Below are 26111 nucleotides of genomic sequence, written 5' to 3'. Positions count from 1 at the left end.
GATTTATGTTTGTCAGGCACAATATTCAGAGTCTGGGATAACCATTTATATGCCATCGACGTGGTTTTGGTGCAAGGTGTTTGGCTAACGCAGATCTCTTCTAGTGCTGTCGGAGGTGTGTTTAATTGGAATTTGCACTTTGAATTTCTAATAAAATCATGTAGTTGTATATAATTCTAGAAGGAGATGTTGTATCCTTTAGGTTTCAGTTTGTTAAATTCGTCAAATGATAGAAAACTAGAGCGGTTTAAGCAGTCTTTGACGCGTAGTTGTACATGTAACTTTGGTGAGTCCGTAGTCTGCGCCCTAAAGTCCAGACCAGGAACAAAGTCAGGATTGTTAGAGATGGGAGTCATAATTCCGTGTTTAGTTATTAAGGGGTGACCAGGTGCAATCCGATTGAAAATATTAAGTGTGGTGGAGATCAGTGGGTGTTGTCTAATTTCTGATGGGTAATTACCAGGATTGGACCAGATTAGGTTGTGGGCAGGATATCTCGAACAGCTCCTTTCTAGCTCCACCCTATGTTTCTGTTGGGAATGGCAATGCCAGTCTACGACCCTAGTAATGTGAGTTGCATGATAGTACTTGATGAAATTCGGTAGACCTATGCCTCCTTGAGGTTTTGGTCTCTGTAGCGTCTGTAATTTAATTCTTGGTCTTTTCATTGCCCAAAGAAAATGTCTTTTGATGGTACTCAACTTAAGAAAAAAGCTGTTCGGGACTTTAATCGGGAGCGCATGAAAGAGGTATAATAAGCGTGGGAGAATTACCATTTTTAAGATTGCAGCTCTTCCGAACCAAGAGAAGTTCTTGGAGTTCCAATTCTTAAGATCCTTACTAATAGTTGATAATAGTGGTGTGAAGTTGGCTTCATACATGGTCTCAATTTTAGAAGTTAAGTGTATTCCTAAATATTTCACAGACCTGGACTCCCATTTATAAGGACAATTTTCACGTGTGAGCGATTTGATATCAGCTGGTAGTGAGACATCTATGGCTTCAGATTTAGAATGGTTTACCTTGAAATTGGATAAGAATCTAAATTTTTGGAACTGGAGATTTAGGTTAGGAATAGAGATGTGGGGCTGAGTTATATAAAACAGTAGATCGTCTGCATAAGCAGAGATCTTAAATTCCCTATCTTTGACCGGAAAACCATGGATTGCTGAATTGGCATTTGTGTCTGATCAGAGGCTCTAAGGCCAAAATGAATAAAATCGGTGACAGTGGGCAGCCTCGTCTCGTCCCATTTTTGAGATGAAGGGGAGTAGAAAATGTATTGTTTACTTTGACCTTGGCAGTTGGGTTCGTGTAGAGAGCCCCTATCCATCCCATCATGTTGTCGCCGAGACCCAGGTGTCGACAGGTGGCAAGGAGATAATCCCAGGCCACTCTGTCGAAAGCCTTCTCGGCATCGGTGGATAGGATCATTCCCTTTATATTGTTGATTTTAGCTTCATGTAGTAAGTTGAGAGATTTAATAATATTGTCGCGTGCTTCTCGACCGGGCATAAAGCCTACTTGCTCAGGACCTATAATATGCTGCAGAAGAGGTCTAAGTCTGTTTGCTAGGACCTTGGCCATAAGCTTGACATCAAGGTTGAGCAAGGAAATGGGTCTATAATTGGCACATAACGTCGGATCTTTATCCTTTTTTGGTATGACCATTATGTGAGCTGCTAAAAATTCGGTAGAAGGTTGTGTCTTTTTAGAAAGGGAATTCAATGCCTTAGTTAAGGGGATGGCCAATATCTGATGTAAGGATTTGTAGTATTGAGATGTCAGACCATCAGGACCTGGGCTTTTACCGCATTTTAGGGAAGTGATTGCTTGTTGGATCTCCTCAAGAGATGTCTTCTTCCATTCTAGCTATATCTGACTTTGAGAGGCGTGGAAGTCCACTTTCTTCTAGGTACTGAGAAATTAGTAAATCTCTCGGCCCAGATAAGCCAGTAGGACGAGTTTGAGACGGGAGATTATATAAGCTTTTGTAAAAAGAATGGAACGAAGAATCCGCAATGAATCTTGGGTCGTGAATCTTATTATTTTGCTTATCTCTCAGGAAGGGAATATGTGAAGCTACTTGAAGGTCTTTAAGGGCTCGGGCTAGAAATTTACTGCTCTTGTCACCGTGTTTGTAGTAGATTGCTCTATTAAAGTAAATTGATCTCTTTGTTTTATTATTGAGTAAGTCTGATAGGGCTTTCCTAGCTTCAGATAGTTCCTCTAATAAAGAGTTGGCCAGTGAAATTTTATGTTGTGCTTCCAATCTAGAAATTTTGGAGACCAAGTCGCCCACTATCTTCTCTTTTTCTTTTTTCTTCCTGGCACCAAATGTGATAAATTCTCCCCTTACGACACTTTTGTGTGCTTCCCAAATTGTCACCGGGGACAATTCGGGGGAGGAATTCTCTTCAAAGTAGTGCTCGATGGTCTTAACAATTTCATCTTTGATTTTTGGGTCGAGTAGCAGTGAGGGATTCAGTCTCCAATTGAAGGTTGGTTTGCATGGGGTGTCTGAATTTATCGTGATTGATATAGGCGCATGGTCTGAAAATGCGATGTGTCCTATTTTGGCTTCTACAAGGTCTGGGAGATCTCTTTGCGAGATCAGGAAAATATCTATTCTCGTGTACTTGTTGTGTGGGGCGGAGTAATGGGTGTAGTCCTTTTCCAGGGGGTGTAATGCTCGCCAGGTGTCTACTAGGTTCAGGGATCTCAGCTTATCCTTGATTTTTTTTAAGTTTGTTATAAGCTATGCTTGTTTTGCCTGAGGAGGTATCTCGTAACGGTTCAAGGGGAACATTGAAGTCCCCTCCTAATATAATACATCCAGAGGCAAAGCTTTTTAGTTCATCTATTAATTTCGAGCAGAAGGTCACCTGTGCTCTGTTTGGAAAGTACAGGTTTGCTAGTGTCAGGGGGCGTCCATTCAAAGACCCCGCCAAGAAGATAAATCTCCCATCCGGGTCAGCCAGTACTTTATCTACAGAGAATGATGACTTCTTGCTAAGAAGAATTGCCACTCCTTTAGTTTTTGCCAATGCATTAGATGCCGCATAGATTTTAGTGAAATGTTTGTCAGTGAGTTTGGGAATGAGGTCGCCTTTGAAATGAGTTTCTTGAATAAAAGCGATGTGTGTTTTGCTTTTTCTAAGTTCACTTAATAGTTTCCTTCTTTTCTCGGGGATGTTAAGCCCATTGGCATTGAAGGAAACGATCAGGGGTTCTTTGCCCAAATGGGAAAAAGCCATTTCGAGGTCTCAAAAGTGGATGGGGTAAGGGGGTAAACAATAGGGAAAAGGGGAGGAGTAAGGGGGACAGATATATGTAGGAGGAAGAAGAAAAGACAAATTTGTGACACGTTGACCAGAGAACGTCCCTATGTCAACCAATAATTAGGCTACAGAAGGTGATCAAATATAACAAAATATCACAATACACAATAATAGCCTGGTAGGAGTGCTGGAAGAAGTTCCTGTCAGTCAAGGTGTACCCCGACTCACAGGAAGCGGCTCGTTTAGATAATGCTGACTTAAAGAGCGTAGGATAGTTCTACGGCTTGAACTTTGGAACATGAGTAATATGTAAAATAAGGAAATAAAACTTATTCAGCTTGTGCTAAGGCCAGGTCTTGCGCCTGGGGCAGGAATTCAACAACAGTGACTGTAGAAATAATTGCAAAAATCCCATATAAAAGAGGGCAGCTCTTCACAATGGTCCAATCAGAATAACTCACACAATACCGTCATAACTGCAAGGGAATCTAAATGCTGTAAACATTAGAATGCCGGACTTGAGGGAATAAGGCAGTCTATATGTCCGGGCAGAGGTTAATCTGCAAAAATTCCAAGGCATCTTCGAGAGTATGAGCTTAGAAACTCCCTTCTGCCTAAATACATATGAGGTATCAAAAATGAGGCTTACCGGAATGTTAATGATCAGTCTCTACCTGTGTATACGCCTCAGTCCACAGCAGAAGGAACTCGAACCGAGGTCAATAGAAGAGAGAAAGACTCTGGAGTAAACAAACAGGTATTAATTGAATAAAAAAAACAAGACAAGCATATATCTAGGGGCCTTTCACCCCTCTCTCCCTATAGGGCGAGAGAGCGTGAAGAAAAACTAGGAGCTTTCTTCTGGTCTATGAAATTTGCAGTTTATCTGTAAACTAGTAATCCTGAGGCTAAACTCAGTACATTATGGCACTTTTCCACTGCAAGTACCGGCTCGTACCAGCTCGGCTCTACTCGGCCCTGCTTGGCCCGGTTTGCTTTTCCACTGCTGGTACCGCATGGTATAGTGTCGGAACGGTTCGGTACGGTAAGGTATAGGTTTGCTTTTCCACTAAAGTAGTACTAAAGTTAAGTGGGTGGGATAACAACGGGGTGGGTGGGATTCTCTGACCAATCAGTGGCTAGTAGTGACTGCATGCAAAGGATTGTGGGATAAGGTACCAGTTTGGTACCTGTTGGAACCACAATCGAGTAGGTACTGTTTTTTCAGAGCCGTACCGTTCGGTTCCATGCAGTGGAAAAGCAAACCTATACCGTACCGTACCGAACCGTTCCGACCCTATACCATGCGGTACCAGCAGTGGAAAAGCACAAAAGCGTGCCGAACTGGTACGGTTCCATGCAGTGGAAAAGCGCCATATGTGACCTCTTGTGGCGAGAGAAGAGCGTTACCAGCCCTAATGATTAAACCTTCTAGTCTCAAACAGTCTGAGGTAAAACAAGCACAAAAAGTTTTAATGTGCCTTCAGAAGGGGTAAGCATGTAGGGATTCCTCTTTGGTAGTGTTGATTTCCTTTATAAAGACAACGTAAACCAAGTTTTAGGCAATGGCAAGAGCCCAAAATAGCCAACCGGGCCAACAATAGTGACAATGTGATGAAGAAGAATCGTAAACATGGAAAATCAGCACTGCTCAGAGCTTCTCATCCCTTGTTCTAGGTGTTTTGGGAGGTGAAGCAAAGGGTGCCTGAGGGTTCTTGTTCTTCTTTTTGTTACTTCCTTTGGGAAAAGGAGTTCTGTGGGATGATGTTGAAGGAGAGCTTTCATAAACATGGTGCGCACCTGGAGATGCAGGCAATAGAAATTCAGCGTACCATTCTGGTAAACTAATGCAATCCAAACGCAGATTAGAACAAAAGGAGGATAGATCGTCAGGTGTTCTCAGGAGGTAATTTTTCCCTTGGAAGGTAGCTTGTAGAGCAAATGGGTATTTCCATTTATAAGTAATATTCCTTTCCTTCAAAAATTCCAGCAGGGGTCGCAGAGCTCTCCTGTTTTTCAAGGTAATTGGGGAGAGGTCTTGGAAGAGAAGGATTGGGGCCTCATTAAAAAGGATTTGATCACTCTGCCTTGCTTTAGCCAGAATCTCTTCTTTAAGTGTGTGACTGGTTAAGCAGCAGATTACATCCCTTGGTGGCATTCAGGCATAAGATAATTGGATAGTTATCTTATACCAGCATGTGCATACCCTGAAAGCTGGTAACCATTGCACAATTTCGCACATGTGAATACTGCATTACCTTGTTAAAAATATTTTTAAAAATGTCAAAAAATATATATTAAAACATACACACATACATATACATACATGTATCTACATACACATATAAATAAATAAAATTTTGTATAAAATAAAAAAAAAATTAATACGCTATTATAGAACATTATTTTGCACTGGATGTGCGTTTTTTTTTCCCTGAAGAGAGGTTTGTGCGTTTATGTCGCAGAGAAAGCTTTGTGGATTTATGCCCTTGATGTTTTGTCACCTGGGGGCATAAATGAGGAATTAGAATTGAATACGCTATTACAGAATATCATTTTGGGTCTCTTTGAATATTATTTCGTGCTGGATGTGCGTTTTTTTTTTTTTTATTTATTTATATGTGTATGTAGATACATGTATGTATATGTATGTGTGTATGTTTTAATATATATTTTTAGACATTTTTAAAAAAATTTAACATGGTAATGCAGTATTCACATGTGCGAAATTGTGCAATGGTTACCAGCTTTCAGGGTATGCACATGCTGGTATAAATTAACTATCCAATTATCTTCTGCCTGAATGCACCTGTCCCATTTAATAACGATTTCAGTTACCTATATAAATGTCCTTTTACCTCCAGTGGGTGGAGGTCTGACGAAGGAGCTGAGCTCCGAAACATGTAACCACCCACCACCCGCTCTATTGGACACCAGCCGCTGCGTCCACACCCTGCCTTCAGGAAATCTCATGCCGACCAGGCTGAGACACAGACGAAAGGACACATCTACAGGAAGCGGATCACCGGATATCCTCATTGCAACCACTCAGCACAGCGGATAGGAAGACTCCAGACAGATCTTTGCTATGCCCATGTCATATTTACCAAATGTGAGTGCTTTTATACTTTTAGGACATAAAATAAAAGGCTGTGCTGAGGGTGGGATCCAGAGACCCAGGGTGGGTCAGAACAGACCCATGTAAAGCATGCCCAGACGATCAATATGACCGGGAACCCTACGCAACCAAGCACGTAATCAATAGTCAAGGGGATGTAGAGAGGGAAGGGACCCTCCCTGGAAGGTTGCAAAAGAAGGGCTCACTGGGATATTAGTGCAAAAAAAGTAAACCTTTATTAATGAAAAAATGGTGCAGTACAATGAAAAAATACATAAATATTCACATAATTCAAGTAAAAACTACCTAGTTACGAAGATGACCCAGGTAGTAAAGGGCCGACCCCTGGGGTCAGTGTAGGTTGTGCACTAAATGTGGAGGCAAAAGCAAGCCTAGCACTGGGGCAACTACTGGGGTTCTGTCTCATGGAGCTTAATGGGAAGAAAGTGACATGTGAAAAGATCACTTGAGTCACTACTATCAACCCTGTGTGCTGGTATGTCTTCTAGTCTGCAATGTAATCAAATGTGAATAGCATGAGTCTGCATAACTCTCAGTCTAGATACAAGACAGAGGACATGGCCAGCTCTGGGTGTATGAGGACTGGCGGTGTCTGGGTGATATTAAACACACTGAATGCAGCAAGATTGCTCAAGGTATTTGTCAGAATGTCACATATATGCATACAGTGTGAGGGGTGGCCACCCGACAAAAAAGTAGCAGCTGGTACCCTGTAGTAGTTCAAAGACCAATCGTCACCTCAGTGGTGTGGAAAAAACAGTCCCGCAGAATAATGGGGATGGTTTAGGGACCACAAAGCAAGTATGGGGCACAGTGGTAGGTGAACTGAAGATCCACAGTGTGTGGGGACGAAGAGACGTGGAAGGGATTCCGGGGGGCAACAGATGGTGCACGGAGGGAGCAGACCGGTCAGGTACCTGGAGAAATTGTTCCTCACCATAAAGGGATGCAGGATACGCCTGTCCTACTTCGTGAGGTTGATACTGATCAGGATCCTAACCCACATAGTCAGAGGCAAAAGGCTAAATGACGGTAATCCATCCGGGGAAGGGGGAGAAATCATGAGTATATCCAACACGGGGTGTGACAAATGGGATCGTACCACTAGCCTTACCTCCCTGACTGTCCCGGTGTGGGAAGGTGAAGTCCCGTACCTCTGATCCAATGGTACTCACGGCAGGCAGTCTGTACCTTCTCTTCCCATGGGGTGAAGTCCGCTTCTTGGCCGGTGCTCAGACCTCTCGATGTCCAGCCTGTGTCCTCTCTTCGGCGGCGCACTGTCTCTGAGTGCGTGGTGCCGCGACTCCCGCGGTGCCGCTTGCTCTGGCGTCCCACATGACTGTGCCGTACTAGTCCTCTAGGAGGCAGATTGACTTCCCGTAGTGCCCGTCAGATGCTGGCGTCGACCGTTAACTTTCTTCCCATTAAGCTCCATGAGACAGAACCCCAGTAGTTGCCCCAGTGCTAGGCTTGGGTTGTGCCTCCACATTTAGTGCACAACCTACACTGACCCCAGGGGTCGGCCCTTTACTCCCTGGGTCATCTTCGTAACTAGGTAGTTTTTACTTGAATTATGTGAATATTTATGTATTTTTTCATTGTACTGCACCATTTTTTCATTAATAAAGGTTTACTTTTTTGCACTAATATCCCAGTGAGCCCTTCTCTTGCAACCTTCCAGGGAGGGTCCCTTCCCTCTCTACATCCCCTTGACTATTTCTTTTATACTTTTAACCTAATAAATACTCAGAGCCTACTGCACTTAGAGGCGCCTTGTCTTTTTATCTTTATCACTTTCAGAGCAGCTTCTCCTCTCCAGTGCTGCCGAAGTGCAGTGTCTCACCTAAAGCCTGCTGTATTCCACGGAAGCGCCCATACAACAAACCCTTTTTCTCAGAGTCCAGGGTTACCCCTAGCACCCTGGCATGTGTGGACGGACTGATAGTTGTTTCATTGATCTTGACAGAGAATTCAGGGGAACGGGCATGTGGAGGAGGAAATATTATGAGCTCGGTTTTAGATAGATTCAGTTTGAGGAAGTGGTGTGACATCCAGGCTAATATGTCTGTTAGTAGATCAGTGATGCGGGAGGAGACTGATGGGGTGAGCTGAGGGGTAGAGAGGTATATTTGGGAGTCATCAGCATAGTAATGGTAGTGGAAACCATGGGAGGCTATTAGCTGACCCAGGGAGGAGGTATAGATTGAGAAAAGTAGCGGTCCAAGGACAGAACCTTGGGGGACCCCAATGGTAAGAGGAGTTGCAGGGGAGTAAGTGGAATTGTAAGTGACACTGAAGGTGCGGTGAGATAGGTGAGATTCGAACCAATGGAGAGCACAGTCACGGAGACCGAGCAAACTACGTTTTTTGAGAAGGAGGGGGTGGTCAACAGTATCAGCAGGGGTACCCCATAGTCACTAACATGGGGGGTACATTCCAATAAGCCCCCTGCCCACAGACCCTCATGATCCAAAGGGCCTGGTAAGGATTGGGGGGACCCCCATGCTGTTTTTTAGAGCAATTCATCTTCAAAACCGAGGACTTGTGCATTCAGATGTGTTCCCATAGAAGGCAATTAGCCTGGAATTCACATCTGAATCACACTGCAAGGCTAAGAAAATGCACAGGACTCTTTTCAAATTTTCACTAAAATCGCACTGCTGCTGCACCACAGATACAGTGCCTTGCGAAAGTATTCGGCCCCCTTGTACTTTGCGACCTTTTGCCACATTTCAGGCTTCAAACATAAAGATATAAAACTGTAATTTTTTGTGAAGAATCAACAACAAGTGGGACACAATCATGAAGTGGAATGAAATTTATTGGATATTTCAAACTTTGTTAACAAATAAAAAAACTGAAAAATTGGGCGTGCAAAATTATTCAGCCCCTTTACTTTCAGTGCAGCAAACTCTCTCCAGAAGTTCAGTGAGGATCTCTGACTGATCCAATGTTGACCTAAATGACTAATGATGATAAATAGAATCCACCTGTGTGTAATCAAGTCTCCGTATAAATGCACCTGCACTGTGATAGTCTCAGAGGTCCGTTTAAAGCGCAGAGAGCATGATGAAGGAACACACCTGGCAGGTCCGAGATACTGTTGTGGAGAAGTTTAAAGCCGGATTTGGATACAAAAAGATTTCCCAAGCTTTAAACATCCCAAGGAGCACTGTGCAAGCGATAATATTGAAATGGAAGGAGTATCAGACCACTGCAAATCTACGAAGACCTGGCTGTCCCTCTAAACTTTCAGCTCATACAAGGAGAAGACTGATCAGAGATGCAGCCAAGAGGCCCATGATCACTCTGGATGAACTGCAGAGATCTACAGCTGAGGTGGGAGACTCTGTCCATAGGACAACAATCAGTCGTATACTGCACAAATCTGGCCTTTATGGAAGAGTGGCAAGAAGAAAGCCATTTCTTAAAGATATCCATAAAAAGTGTCATTTAAAGTTTGCCACAAGCCACCTGGGAGACGCACCAAACATGTGGAAGAAGGCGCTCTGGTCAGATGAAACCAAAATCGAACTTTTTGGCAACAATGCAAAACGTTGTTTGGCGTAAAAGCAACACAGCTAATCACCCTGAACACACAATCTCCACTGTCAAACATGGTGGTGGCAGCATCATGGTTTGGACCTGCTTTTCTTCAGCAGAGACAGGGAAGATGGTTAAAATTGATGGGAAGATGGATAGAGCCAAATACAGGACCATTCTGGAAGAAAACCTGATGGAGTCTGCAAAAGACCTGAGACTGGGACAGAGATTTGTCTTCCAACAAGACAATGATCCAAAACATAAAGCAAAATCTACAATGTAATGGTTCACAAATAAACATATCCAGGTGTTAGAATGGCCAAGTCAAAGCCCAGACCTGAATCCAATCGAGAATCTGTGGAAAGAACTGAAAACTGCTGTTCACAAACACTCTCCATCCAACCTCACTGAGCTCAAGCTGTTTTGCAAGGAGGAATGGGCAAAAATTTCAGTCTCTCGATGTGCAAAACTGATAGAGACATACCCCAAGCGACTTACAGCTGTAATTGCAGCAAAAGGTGGCGCTACAAAGTGTTAACTTAAGGGGGCTGAATAATTTTTCTTATTTTTATTTGTTAAAAAAGTTTGAAATATCCAATAAATTTCGTTCCACTTTATGATTGTGTCCCACTTGTTGTTGATTCTTCACAAAAAAAATTGTTTTATACCTTTATGTTTGAAGCCTGAAATGTGGCAAAAGGTCGCAAAGTTCAAGGGGGCCGAATACTTTCGCAAGGCACTGTATGTGAACTGTCTCCATAGAAAGCCGGGTTGGTTCACATGGGGTTGGTTCACATGTCATGCGAATTGGATGCAGTTTAAACTGTGTTTCTACGCAGACTAGGGTTTGTGTTTGCATTTTCAAAACCCATTTACTCCTGCAAAACATTACCTAATTTTGGCAATCTGTCTGACAGCAGAAAGAAAATCAGTCACCAATGCTGATAGGCAGAGGTGTAACTAGAACCTTCAGGGCCCCAGTACAAGAATCCATGAACTGGGCGGCGTATAGAGGAACTCCTGCAGCAGAGAGGGGATTGCATTTTCTTTATGCCGTCCCGCTGCCCCTCCTATCCAGGTGTACAGGGGTGTACACCTGGGATGGGATGAGTGGAAGAGGTGGTGGGATGGGATGAGTGGAAACGATCGTGGGATGGGATGAGTAGAAACGGTGGTGGAATGGGATGAGTGGCAGCGCTGGTGGGATGGGATGAGTGGCAGCGGTGGTGGTTGGATGGGATGAGTGGCAGTACGGGTGGTGGGGGGATGGGATGAGTGGCAACAGTAGTGGTGAAGGGGGTGGGATCAGTGGTGGTGGTGAGGGGGGTGATCGGTGGCAGCGGTGGTTGTGGTGAGGGGGGTAGCGAGTGGCAGTGGTTGTGAGGGGGGGGGGTAGGATCAGTGGCAGCTGAGGTGAGATGAGATGAGTAGCAGTGGTGGTGATGAAGGGGGTGGGGTGAATGGCAGCGGTGGTGGGGAAAAGAGGTGGGATCAGTGGCAGCAGTGGTGGAATGGGATGAGTAGCAGTGGTGGTGGTGAAGGGATGGGATCAGTGGCAGCAGTGGTGGTGAAGAGGGTTGGGTCAGTGGCAGTGGTGGTGGTGAGGGGGGGGGGTCAGTGGCAGCTGTGGTGGGATGGGATAAGTAGCAGTGGTGGTGGTGGTGAAGGGATGGGATCAGTGGCAGCAGTGGTGGTGAAGAGGGTGGGATCAGTGACAGTGTGTCAGGGAAGAACTTGATAAAGAATGGCAAAGATGCCAAATTCCAAAATGGCCGCGCGGGACTGTCAGGCAATGGCAGATATGCCAATTTCCAAAATGGCCGCGCAGGACTGTCAGGAAATGACATATATGCTAATTTCCAAAATGGCCATGTGGGACGTCCTAATTAGTGCCAATTATCAACACCCACTTCCTATATAAACTCAACACTGGCTGCCATTCATTGCTGGATTATCTTCCGCTAGTACCTGATTTTCTTGTGCCTTGAAACGCCTGCTTGATTGATTACCCGTTACTGACCCGGCTATCCTTGACCCGCTCTGGCTTTCTCCTGCTCTGAACCCGGCTTGCCTTACGAACTTCTCCCTGCCTGCTCCTGATTGAATACCTGTGTTTGACCCTCGGCCTGGCTTCTGACCTTGATTTGCACTAACCTGCCTGCACTTCCAGTAATCAAAGTGACTGTCTTTCCTACTGCACCTGCACCTGCAGGCAACCCGTGCACAGCACCCTCTGTCACCATCTCCAGGGGTGCTCTGTACTCAGCTGCAAGGGGAGCCCTCTCGTCACCTCAGCCTCCAACCAGGTTCGTGACACAGTGGTGGTGGTGAGGGGGGTGATCAGTGGCAAAGGTAGTGGTGAGGAGGGGTGGGATCAGTGGCAGCAGTGGTGGTGGTGAAGGGAGTGGGATGAGTGGGATCAGTGGCAGTGGTTGCGATGAAGGGAGTGAAATCAGTGGCAGTGGTGGTGGTAAGGGGGGTGGGATCAGTGGTAGCGGTGGTGGTGAAGGGGGTGGGATCAGTGGTAGCGGTGGTGGTGAAGGGGGTGGGATCAGTGGTAGCGGTGGTGGTGAAGGGAGTGGGCTCAGTGGCAGCGGTGGTGGTGAAGGGAGTGGGATCAGTGGCGGTGGTGGCGAAGAGAGTGGGATTAGTGGTAGTAGTGGTGGTGGTGAAGGGAGTGTGATTAGTGGCAGCGGTGGTGAAGGGAGTGTGATTAGTGGCATTGGTGGTGGTGGTGAGGGGGGTGATTAGTGGCAGCAGTGGTGGTGGTGAGGGGGGTGACACCAGTGGCAGTGAGGGGGACGGGATTAGTGGCAGTGGTGAGGGGGGTGGTACCAGCAGCAGTGAGGGGGGGTGAGATTAGTGACAGTGGTGGTGGTGAAGGGGTGGCACCAGTAGCAGTGAGGAGGGTGGAATAGTGGCATTGGTGGTGGTGAGGGGGGGTGGCACCAGTGGCAGTGAGGGAGGGTGGGATTAGTGGAAGTGGTGGTGGTGGTGAGGGGGGTAGCACCAGTGGCAGTGAGGGAGGGTGGGATTAGTGGCAGTGGTGGTAAGGGAGGGTGACACCAGTGGCAGTGAGGGGGGATGGATTAGTGGCGGTGTCATCCTCCCCACCACCACCACCACAGGTCTCATCTCTATCCCCCATCACCTCTGTTGTAGAGGTGATGGGTATTAGTTCTGTGGTGTGGTGGTGGTGGGGGGGGGGAATCAGTAAGAGGCAGAGGTGGTGGGATCAGTTGTACTGACATTTAGAAGTTTTTCACTTGCTTGGTCATCAGGTCGATTCCACCTCAGTTTTCACACACCTCCAGGGATGTGTCACGGGGCCTCCTTGCAGAGGGAAGAGCTCCTCCCCCTTTCACACATGTTGTCAGTGTCCGCCTCTTTACATAGATCGGCTTATCCCTCTCTTTGGAGAGGATAGGCAGGGTGGTCCAGGATGCAATGATATGGTGCTGCTTAGCTCAGCCTCCCCTCAGTGGCGGGCGGGAGGGCGAGCCCCAAACAGCAGCACGGCCAGAACTGCCCCCTCACAGTGGGATATGGGGGGGCAAGCGGGCCCCCCATTAGTGGCAGAACTCCGGAGCCCATTCGCAAGTGCGACTGCTGCGCCCCTGGTAGTTCCACCACTGCTGATAGGATATTGTTAGAAGATAAAACAAATATCTCTTTTCACAAATAATTTTACATGCCATTTTTTGGAAATCATGTGAGCAGTGGAAAGAAGAAATAAACACAGTACATTTAACATCAATTGTTAAAGACTTCATTGATCTATATAAATTTGATTATGGTTTAGTTAATGTTTCATTAGTACACTTTAATGACAAGGTGTAACGCTCCTGCGTTTCTTATATGGTGTGGATTTTCAGCTGCAGAAATAGTTCCACGTCAGTAGTCATGTAAGAGATATGCTGAGATACCATTCCCAACCTCAATGACTCATCATGTGTGGAAGGTCTTATTTCAGCCAGTAAATACACACAATTAGCAAGCTGGTTCCTAGAATGACTTTATGTATGTGGTAACACAATGATGAAGGTTGAGGGATAGGTTGAGTGGAGGTGATAGGTGATAGACACTTGAAGGTGAGACAGTAGCAGATGGATGCAGGAAGGTTTAGCAATGTTGTATGATAGCAGATGATAGAATAGCAGGTGGACATACAAAAGAGATCAACCCAGTGCAGAAAAGTAGCAGTAGTCTCAAGAGCTAGCAATCTAGTTTATGCAGATGTAATAAACAGTCTTTACTATGCAGAGCTAGATAGTGTAAGCTTAGTATAAGTTTATAGAGAATTCCCCTGCGGGGTACTTAGCACTATTAGCGATACAGCCGAAGGGTGGTTCAGGAGAGGCGGATGATCCAGTAGCGGGATAAAGGGATCAGCGCAGCGAGGTTCCGTCAGCGAAGTAAGCTTGCAAGCATGGAAGCTTCAAGCAAGGTTAGCATCCAAGTAAGGGTGTTTGAACGAACACATGTGAGTGAGAACCGACGCCTTAAATAGCCATCTAGTCCGGCGCTGAGTGATGACAGCTCCAGTCTTAAAGGTGTATGCGCACCTTTCCAAAAGTAAATGGTAGGGCGCATACACTTGTGGAAAGTGTAATTTAGGGTACCAAAGGTACCGGAACATTACAATACCCCCCCTTTAAGGCCTGCTCCTGAAGGCCTCTGGAGCTGGTTTGTCTGGGTATCTCGCATGAAAATTGCGGATTAATCTAGGGGCATGTATGTCAGAGGTGTTTAGCCAGGTGTCGTCTTGGGGCCCATAGTTCTTCCATCTAACCAAGTACTGAAATCTTCTTCTGTAGATACGAGAATCCAGAATCTCTTTTATCTCGTATTCTTCTCCACCTTCAACTTGTACAGGAGGGGGAGGTGGAATATTAGGCCTTATTCCTTGGTCCGGAACATGGGGTTTTAGTAGCGACACATGGAAAATGGGATGGATTTTTAGGTCCATTGGCAATGTAAGCTGCACTGCAGCTTTTCCAATAAGTTTCTTGATTGGGAAAGGTCCCAAGAACAGAGGTCCAAGCTTTTTGCTAGGGATCTTCAGTCTCAAGTTTTTTGTTGAGAGCCAAACAAGGTCCCCGATAGTATACTGTGGAGAAGGTCTTCTACGAAGATCATAGTACTTCTTTTGTTGACTGTGAGCGTGTGCAATGGTAGTATTTAGTAAACCCAGAGAATCCTTTATTTGGGTAAGATAGTCTGAGGCTACTGGGTTATTTGAAGGAAGGATGCGTGGAGGGAGAATAGAGGGATGGAACCCATAGTTCAAGTAGAACGGACTCTGCTTGGTTGTACTGTGAGTTGCGTTGTTGTAGGCAAATTCTGCCAGGGGGAGAAGATCCAACCAATCATCTTGTTGGTAAGAAGTGTAACAACGTAAATACTGCTCGATGCATTGGTTGACTCTTTCAGTCTGTCCGTTGGTCTGCGGATGGTAAGGAGAAGTGAGCTTCCGCTCAATCCGTAGTATGTGACATAGTTCTTGCCAGAATTTAGAAATAAATTGGGATCCACGGTCAGACAGAAGAGTTTTTGGGATACCATGTAATCTGAAGACATGTTTCATCAGGAGTTCTGCCGTTTGTTTGGACGAAGATAGTCTGCGAATAGCAATGAAATGTGCCATCTTTGTCAGATGGTCCACTGACACCAAGATGGTATTAAATCCTTTGGAAGGAGGCAATTCTACGATGAAGTCCAATGACAAAACCTCCCATGGAGTTTGGGGTATTGGTAGACTGCATAGTAGACCGGATGGTCTCGTAGTGTCAATTTTGGACCTGGCACAGACATTGCATGAAAAGACGAATTTTTGTATAGATGTTTTCATGTCAGGCCACCAGAATTGTCGAGAAATCAAATTGAAAGTCTTTGTCATACCCATATGTCCTGCCATAGGCACATCATGCGATAATTCTAAGATCTTGGTGCGTAGGGTAGGTGGTATGTAAAGTTTGTCGTTGTAGTAGAGGAAGCCTTCTGCATCAGTATTTAGTTGTGGTGGGGGTGAATCCAAACTTATACCATGCAGAACCTCTTCCTTTAAGGAACGGACAACTCCAATAATGCGTTTGTGAGGTATTATAGGAACGGAAGGGATTTCAAAGTAGTTTTCTTCAGTTAGTCGTGATAGTGCATCCGCCTTTTTGTTCTTATCTGCAGGTGTGTAGGTCACTAGGAAGTTAAACCTTAGAAAGAATAGTGACCATCGTACCTGTCGATGCGAGAGAGTTTTGCTAGTCTGAAGATATTGGAGGTTTTTATGGTCCGTGTATATAATTATTGGTAGTTGGGTGCCTTCGAGTAAATGTCGCCAATTCTCCAGAGCCAATTTTATAGCAAGCAGTTCCTTTTCACCCACGGGGTAATTTATCTCGGGACTGCTCAGGGATTTAGAAAAAAAAGCGACTGGATGAAGTGGTGAAGTGTGGATAGGTCGTTGGGAGAGTATTGCTCCTACTGCCATGTTTGACGCATCTACCTCCAGAATGTATTGGAGGGATGGGTCTGGATGGCGTAATATGGGAGCGGAAGTAAACCTTGTCTTTAACAAGTGGAAAGCCTTATTTGCTTCTTCTGACCATTTAAACCATTTTCTCTGAAATACTGCCTGTACCTCGAGCCACACAGGAGAGGCAGAAGGAGATTAGGGAAGTTAACAAGTGGCTGAGGAATTGGTGTAGGAAGGAGGGGTTTGGGTTCCTGGAGAACTGGGCTGACTTCTCAGTCGGCTACCGGCTCTTTAGTAAGGATGGGCTGCACCTTAATGGGGACGGTACAGCTCTTTTGGGGAGAAAGATGGCCACCGAGTTGGAGGGGCTTTTAAACTAGGAGACGGGGGGGAGGGCTCAGAAATAGAATCAGTCAGGAGGGAGCAGAGGACTGAAGGCAGTTGTAGGGTCAATAGCGACAGTAGGTCAACAACATCAATTGGCGGGTCTGTGCGGGAGAACAGCAGACCAAACAGAAATAAACAAAACCGCCAATCACGTTTAACTTCCGTAAAACTAAGAGGGGTATATGCTAATGCCAGGAGCCTAGCTAATAAGATGGATGAGTTGGACATGTTAGTACATGAGGAGGACATAGACCTTGTGGGAATAACGGAGACTTGGTTCGACCCCTCACATGACTGGCTGGCCAATATCCAAGGGTATTCGGTGTACCGGAAGGACAGGGTTGGTAAAAGAGGGGGAGGGGTATGTCTCTATGTCAAGAACAATATAAAGGTGCTAGAAAGGAGTGACATTACGGATGGGATGAGCATGGATTTAGAATCTGTGTGGGTTGAACTCGATAGGGAAGAAGATAAGGGAAAAGTAGTTGTGGGGGTTTGCTATAGGCCACCTAACCAAGGGGAGGAGGTAGAGCTGGAATTTTTAGCACTAATAGGTAAAGCGGCAATACTAGGATCAGTCATCATATTGGGGGACTTCAATTATCCCGACATTGACTGGGAAGAGGGGACTGCACACTCACATAAGGCCCGGCTATTCACGGAAACCTTACAGGATAACTACATGTCGCAGTTGGTGGATTCCCCTACTAGAGAGAATGCTATCCTGGATCTATTGATCACTAATGACCCAGACATAATCTCGGAGGTAGGAGTCCAGGACAACCTGGGCTCTAGCGATCACAGGATGATCACATTTAGTATAAATAACAATATAAAAAGGCAAGTGGGGAACATAAGAACCCTAAACTTCAGAAGGGCAGACTTTCCAAAATTGTACTCATTGATGGAAAGGGTAAACTGGGACCAAACCCTGGGATCACTGACCACAGAGGAAAAATGGCAATGCTTTAGAACAATATTAAGCAAAGGCATCTTGCAGTGCATTCCTATGGGGAATAAATTTAGAAGAGACAAAGCCAAACCTGGCTGGCTAAACCGTAGCGTTAAAAAACTTATTAGGGGAAAAAAATTGGCCTTCAAGAAATATAAATCAGAGGGCACCGTATCGGCCTTCCAGCAATACAAGGAGGAAAATAAGAAGTGTAAACACGAAATCAAGATGGCTAAAATCAACTTTGAGAGACAAATAGCGGAGGATAGTAAAAAAAACCCAAAGAAATTCTTTAAATATATCAACAGCAAAAAAACTAGGGCAGAGCATATTGCACACATAATTAGCGATGATGGGAGGATGGTTACAGAGGACACTGAAAAAGCAACCGTGCTGAATTCTTTTTTCTCGTCAGTCTTTACGCAGGAAAAGGAAGGGTACACTGACCATGACTGTATGGTTAGTAGTAATACACAGGACTTGCCACTATGGCTAACAGAGGGGGGAAATCAGGGAAAGACTGGATAAACTTAACACAAACAAATCACCAGGCCCGGATGGCGTACATCCGAGAGTGCTCAAGGAACTCAGTATGGTTATATCTAGACCACTGTTCCTGATCTTTGCTGACAGTATTAGGACAGGAGATGTACCAGGGGATTGGAGGAAGGCTAACGTGATTCCGATATTCAAAAAGGGCCAGAGACATATCCCGGGAAATTATAGGCCTGTCAGTCTGACACCAATAATATGTAAACTTTTGGAGGGGATGATAAGGGACTATATCGTAGAGTATGCTAAAGACAACAACATCATCAGTAGTAACCAGCACGGGTTTACAAATGGGCGATCTTGTCAAACCAATCTCTTAGCATTCTACGAGGAAGTGAGCTGTGAGCTAGATAGGGGGAGACCAGTGGATGTGGTGTACTTGGATTTCGCTAAGGCGTTTGATACAGTTCCCCACAAGCGCTTAATTTATAAAATAAGGTCTGCAGGTATCGACAGCAGGGTTTGCTCTTGGATACGGAATTGGCTAAAAGGCCGTGTCCAAAGGGTAGTAATAAACAGCGCATACTCAGACTGGTCTGAGGTAGTAAGCGGGGTGCCCCAGGGCTCAGTCCTGGGACCAACCTTGTTCAATTTATTCATAAACAGCATTGAGGAAGGGATCAGTAGTTCGTTATCAGTTTTTGCAGATGACACAAAATTGGCCAGGGCAATAACTGCACAGCATGAAGCAGATATCCTACAGAATGACCTGGACAAAATTACGGAGTGGGCAACGACATGGCAAATGAGGTTTAATGTGGAGAAGTGTAAGGTTTTGCACTTGGGGACCAAAAACATAAAAACACAATACACGTTAGGAGGGGAACCCTTGGGGGAATCAAAAATGGAGAAAGATCTGGGAGTCTTAGTTGATGATAGATTAGGCAACAGCATGCAATGCCAAGCGGCAGCTTCCAAAGCCAACAGAATATTAGCATGCATAAAGAAAGGGATGTATTCCAGAGATAAGACTATAATCCTTCCACTTTAAAAAACTCTGGTCCGACCGCATCTGGAGTATTCTGTCCAGTTCTGGTCGCCAGTCCTCAGGAGGGATGTGTTGGAGCTGGAGAAAGTCCAGAGAAGGGCAACTAAACTGATTAGTGGGTTGGAGGACCTTACCTATGAAGAGCGGCTGCAATCGCTCGATTTATTTTCCCTGGAGAAAAGACGTCTGAGAGGGGACATGATAGCAATTTATAAATATCTCAATGGGGATCTCAGCTTAGAAGAAAAGCTGTTCATTCGAAGGAATTGCATGAGGACTCGAGGACATACAATGCGATTAGAGGAGAAGCGTTTTAACCTCAGGCAACGTGGGGGGTTCTTTACTGTTAGGGCTACAAGATTGTGGAATTGTCTACCACAAGAGGTGGTTTCTGCGGGTAGTATGGTGACTTTCAAAAGACTCTTAGACTTACATCTCAAGGATCAGGAGATTGAGGGCTATGTTAGATGATTACAGTCACACACACCTACACAGGTTGAACTGGATGGACTATTGTCTTTATTCAACCTCACCTACTATGTAACAATGTAACTATGTAACTATGTAAATGGTATTTTTATGCTAGTGAGCTGTGTGAGGGGTCTCACAATAGCAGAAAAGTTTTTTATGAACTTCCTGTAGAAATTTGAAAATCCCAGGAATCGCTGTAGCGCCTTGCGTGTAGTTGGTGTAGGCCAATCCTGAATGCAGGATATTTTACTCATGTCCATCTCGATTCCTGTTTTGGATATGATGTAGCCTAGAAAGAGTACCTCATCTTTATGGAACAAGCATTTCTTCAGCTTCACATAAAGATTATGTGCAAGCAATCTCGATAATACAAGTCTTACATGTCTTATGTGTTCAGACAGGGTCCGTGAATATATAAGTATATCGTCCAGATATACCACAACACAGACATCTAGTAAGTCTTTAAAAATATCGTTTATAAATCGTTGGAAAACTGCAGGGGCATTGCATAGGCCGAATGGCATCACAAGATATTCGAACAATCCGTATCTAGTTCTGAATGCAGTCTTCCACTCGTGTCCATCACGGATTCGAATGAGATTGTATGCTCCTTTCAGGTCTAATTTTGAAAAATAGGTAGCTCCACGCACCTGCTCAATGAGCTCAGGGATAAGCGATAGAGGATAGCGATCTTTTATTGTGAACAAAAAAGAGTCCTGCTGCTGTGGAAGAAGTGGAAGGTCTAATAAAACCTTTTTCCAAGTTCTCATCCAAATAGGTTTTGAGATGGGCACGTTCATCCTGTGAAAGAGGATAAACATGACCGAACGGCAATTTGCTATTTGGGAGTAGATCAATGCTACAATCATAGTCTCGATGAGGAGGTAATGCTTGAGCATTTTTCTCAAGAAAAACCTCAGAAAGATCCTGATAACATAGTGGTGCAATCTCATCTGTCACCACAGACAGAATCTTCCCGGAAAACGGGAGGTTACACGTTTCCTCGCAATAACAAGAAGGGAAGGTCAAGGACCGTTTTTTCCAATCTATGGTTGGTTGGTGTGTGTGCAACCAGGGAAGTCCCAACACAATGGGAAAGTGGGGTGATGGTATTAAATCGAAGGTAGAAGTCTCTCTATGAGACTCGTTAATAGTGACTAGAAGTGCTTGTGTCTGATCGGTGATCGGACCAGAGGATAACGGAACACCTGTAATAAGACTTATTGAGACAGGTTTGAGTTTAGAAATAATAGGAATTTTATTTAAAGCAGCAAAACATATATCCATATAATTTCCACAAGATCCTGTGTCAATCATGGCCTTAGTAATAATCCTGTTCTGGTCCCACTGTAATGTCAAAAAAACAGAAATGTAGGGGTTAGTGAATGAAGTTGTCAATCCTCCTAGGGAGACATGTGAACACTCACCCTTCTTTTTGTTGACTAGGGGACAGACGTTTATCTTGTGATCCGGGGATGCACAGTACAAGCAGAGATTTTCATTTCGTCTTTTGGCTTTTTCCATAGTTGATAGCGGTGGGCGTATGGTTCCTATCTCCATAGGAACGGGGTCAACGGCCAGACTCTGAGAGGAAACGGATAATGGCATTCCCATCTTTTCAGCCTTTCTTTCTCGTAGTCTTCTATCTATGGTAATACTGAGTTGTATTAATGCATCCAGGGTTTTTGGCAGATCCGCTCGGGCGAGCTCGTCCTTAACGGCTTCTGATAGGCCAAGCCTAAATTGGGTTTTCAGAGATGCATCATTCCATTCTGAATCAAGGGTCCATCTCTTGAACTCTGCGACAAAGTCTTCTACAGGCCTCCTTCCTTGTTTCAAGGATCTTAACTGAAGATCAGCAGTACTCTGCCTATTGGGGTCATCATATAGGCTAGTGAGCTCTGCCAGGAACAAGGCATAGGAGTTGAGAAGCTGGTCGTTTTTCTCAAAAAGAGAATCTGCCCAGGCTCGAGGATCGCTTGATAGGTAAGAAATAATAGTACAAACCTTAATGTGATCAGTAAGGTAGGTACGAGGTTTTAGCAAAAAAAGTAACTCACATGCGTTTTTAAATTCGCGAAATTTTTTGAGATCGCCTGTAAATATCAAAGGGGGATTTATCTTGGGTTCAGGGGACTGAGCAGAGGTAAGTTGTGTCAGTCTAATTACCTGCTGCGACAGAGCCTGATTGTCTTCTTTTAATTCAGCAAGTGCGTGTATTAACGCAGATACTTGCTGTTTTAATTGTGTCACCTGAGTGGTTATTTCTGCTGAATCCATTTTAGGTTCGTTCAATCTGTAACGCTCCTGCGTTTCTTATATGGTGTGGATTTTCAGCTGCAGAAATAGTTCCACGTCAGTAGTCATGTAAGAGATATGCTGAGATACCATTCCCAACCTCAATGACTCATCATGTGTGGAAGGTCTTATTTCAGCCAGTAAATACACACAATTAGCAAACTGGTTCCTAGAATGACTTTATGTATGTGGTAACACAATGATGAAGGTTGAGGGATAGGTTGAGTGGAGGTGATAGGTGATAGACACTTGAAGGTGAGACAGTAGCAGATGGATGCAGGAAGGTTTAGCAATGTTGTATGATAGCAGATGATAGAATAGCAGGTGGACATACAAAAGAGATCAACCCAGTGCAGAAAAGTAGCAGTAGTCTCAAGAGCTAGCAATCTAGTTTATGCAGATGTAATAAACAGTATTTACTATGCAGAGCTAGATAGTGTAAGCTTAGTATAAGTTTATAGAGAATTCCCCTGCGGGGTACTTAGCACTATTAGCGATACAGCCGAAGGGTGGTTCAGGAGAGGCGGATGATCCAGTAGCGGGATAAAGGGATCAGCGCAGCGAGGTTCCGTCAGCGAAGTAAGCTTGCAAGCATGGAAGCTTCAAGCAAGGTTAGCATCCAAGTAAGGGTGTTTGAACGAACACATGTGAGTGAGAACCGACGCCTTAAATAGCCATCTAGTCCGGCGCTGAATGATGACAGCTCCAGTCTTAAAGGTGTATGCGCACCTTTCCAAAAGTAAATGGTAGGGCGCATACACTTGTGGAAAGTGTAATTTAGGGTACCAAAGGTACCGGAACATTACACAAGGGTAGATATAATGTAATGCCTTTGTGAGTTTTTTTTTTTTCCTAAGGTTTTACGTAATATGTACGTTAAATTAGATTATGATTTGAGAAAAAAACGTAATACAAACTTTCTAAGTGAGAATTTAGTATATGTTAATAACATTTCCTATTTTTTAGATAATGGCAAACATGGTCATTTTTATCTGTGGCAACTTGGCAGGCGTCTACCACAAACATCTTATGGAGCTTGCGCTACAACAGACATATCAAGATACATGCAATTGCATAAAGTCTCGCATCAAACTGGAATTTGAAAAACGTCAACAGGTAATTCGTATTTTTATTCGAAAGTTTTCATTTGCAAATCTGACAAACTAGAACTACCAGTCTTAGAAATTCAAGATGAAAATGCTGCATATAAGAGTAGGTACATGGAAATGTATAAATTAATTCAGGCCAGAACACCCTTCAGATGACTGGATAAAGGAAAAAACAGAAAGCTCAGAGCACAAGCTGACCTCAATGCACTGTTTAATTGGGCAAAGAGGTGGCAAATGAGGTTTAATGTTAATAAATGTAAAGTTATGTACTTGGGGGGCTAAGAATATGCATGCATCATACATACCAGGAGGATTACAACTGGGGGAATCCATGGTGGAGAAGGATCTGGGGGTTTGGTAGATCATAAGCTTAATAATAGCATGCAATGCCAAGCTGTGGTTTCCAAAGCGAGCAAAGTCCTTTATTGTATTTGGAGAGATATGGACTCCAGAGAGAAAGATATGATTTTGACGGTGTACAATCATAAGTAAGACCTCCTCTGGAATTTGCAGTTCAGTTTTGGGCACCAGTTCTCAAAAAGGATATCGGGAACTGGAAAGTGCAGAGAAGGGAAACCAAACTGATAAGAGGCATTAAGTAGCTCTGCTATGAGGATAGATTAGAGGAGCTGCATTTACTGTATTTGCTGGCAATGTAAACCGCTGGCAAAAAAAGTGAGTACACCCCTAAGTCAAAATGTCCAAATTGGGCCCAAAGTGTCAATATTTTGTGTGGCCACCATTGTTTTCCAGCACTGCCTTAACCCTCTTGTACATGGAGTTCACCAGAGCTTCACAGGTTGCCACTGGAGTCCTCTTCCACTCCTCCATGACTACATCACAAAGCTGGTGGATGTTGGAGACCTTGCGCTCCTCCACCTTCCGTTTGAGAATGCCCCACAGATGCTCAATAGGGTTTAGGTCTGGAGACATGCTTGGCCACTCCATCAGCTTTACCCCTAGCTTCTTTAACAAGGCAGTGGCTGTCTTGGAGGTGTGTTTGGGGTCGTTATCATGTTGGAATACTGCCCTGGGGCCGGTCTCCAAATGGAGGGGATCATGCTCTGCTTCAGTATGTCACAGTACATGTTGGCATTCGTGGTTCCCTCAATGAACTGTAGCTCCTAGCTCCCTAGTGCCGGCAGCACTCATGCAGCCCCAGACCATGACACTCCAAGTTTGACTGTAGGCAAAACACACTTGTCTTTGAACTCCTCACCTGGTTGCCGCTACACACGCTTGACACCATCTGAACCAAATACATTTATCTTGGTCTCATCAGACCACAGGACATGGTTCCAGTAATCCATGTCCTTGGTCTGCTTGTCTTCCGCAAACTCTTTGCGGCCTTTCTTGTGCATCATCTTTAGAAGAGGCTTCCTTCTGGGACGACAACCATGTAGATCAATTTAATGCAGTGTGTGGCGTATTGTCTGAGCACTGACAGGCGTCATTGGCTAGACATCTTCAGAGGTGGAGCTACACGTCCATAGAGCCTTTAAATACCGGAGTTGCCGCTCTTCAGCCCGCCCCATACTATTACGGCCGGAAGTATGACATAAGATCGTGTCCCCATCACATCATTGGGCACAACCGCCGCCATTACTTCCGCAAAACTGCACATATCAAATTGTATTTTTACAAAAATTAACTATGGCATCCTTTATATGTACCAATACATTGCCAGCATATATGTGTAGTTATTTTATACCTGATAATTATACCCATATAAATATAAAATTTTGCCAAATATATTATATAACCACTTATTTCCCCAATATAATGGCAATAATTTTCATAAATACTTACATCAATGTTAATAAATAGCAATGTTAAAATTAAATATTTTATTATGCTTAAATAAGATTAAAATTATTATTAATGTAGGATTGCATATTATTTTATTTATAAAATGTAATAGTTTAAAAATTATTAAAGGATTATTTAATTTGGCTGAAATGGCTCATAATGTATATTTATAAATGGACATATAATCACTGTCGGTATTTCTATTCGGAGGAATTTTAAGATACAGTACTCTAAATATTTAATATAAACAATAAATTAATACCTAGTTGTCTAATTTATTCTTATTTAATATGTTAAAATTAATAAATGTTTGAAATCAATATTGAATGCTACTTTCTTATTAGGGGTTGGAAATAAACAATTAATGTCCATATCAATATTCATACCCCTAGGCTGTAGGGTGGACAGCTCAAAAATCCACTGGACTCATTCTGGAATACTGCTGTTTTCATATTTTTCCACCTCCAGTTAGGTTCAATTCTATCTATACCACAAAAAGATAACAGTGTGGGGTCCTTATTATGTGCCAGTCTAAAATGGTTGGAAACACTGTTTTCTAAACCCTTTCTTTATGTTGGCAATATGTTCCCCTATTCGTACCCTTAATTTCTCTGGTAGTGCGGCTCACATATTGTAACCCACATGGGCATGCTAGTAGGTAGGTTACGTGTGTACTTTTACATGTAATTAGCTTCTTGATCTTATATGTTTTTTAGTCACATTGGACTGAAATTCTAATGTCTTTCGTTTTCTCAGTTTTGTGGTTTTACATTTACCGCAGGTAAAGAAGCCTTTTAGGTCCCAGAATTTCGTAAGTCGTTTTGGGGGGTCTGCTACATTTTTTGCTAATTTGTCCCTCAGATTTGGTCCTTTTCGGTATACAAACCTAGGACGAGCTGGTATTACTTCTTTCAGTTTTTCATCCCTCAGTAAAATGTGCCAATGTCTCCTTATATATTTTCAACTTCCTTGTACCTCACATTATATTGTGTAATAAAATACATGGAGTTATCCTTCGTTTTAGGTTTTTCTTTCAGGAGGGAGTTTCTATCCATAGTTCTCACTTCTTCTCTTACTTTATTTAAAGTGTCTTGTTTGTAACCCTTTTCT

The 26111-nt window shown here is 44.0% G+C and overlaps 1 protein-coding gene across 1 annotated transcript in view; it reads left to right on the top strand.

Moving 5' to 3' along the window:
• The window catches only part of ADCY2 (adenylate cyclase 2), a gene marked incomplete at both ends in the record, with an annotated part of 1451075 nt that overhangs the window by 149480 nt on the left and 1275484 nt on the right, over positions 1 to 26111 (top strand). The window contains one exon of the mRNA XM_082258935.1: positions 23050 to 23199. Within this exon, the coding sequence (XP_082115061.1) occupies positions 23050 to 23199 (150 nt within the window). The remainder of the gene's footprint in view (positions 1 to 23049; positions 23200 to 26111) is intronic.

The sequence above is a fragment of the Pelophylax lessonae genome, assembly GCF_965119305.1.
Source record: "Pelophylax lessonae genome assembly, chromosome: 5".
NCBI classification, from domain to species: Eukaryota; Metazoa; Chordata; class Amphibia; order Anura; family Ranidae; genus Pelophylax; species Pelophylax lessonae.
This window is presented reverse-complemented; position numbering and strand designations above follow the sequence as displayed.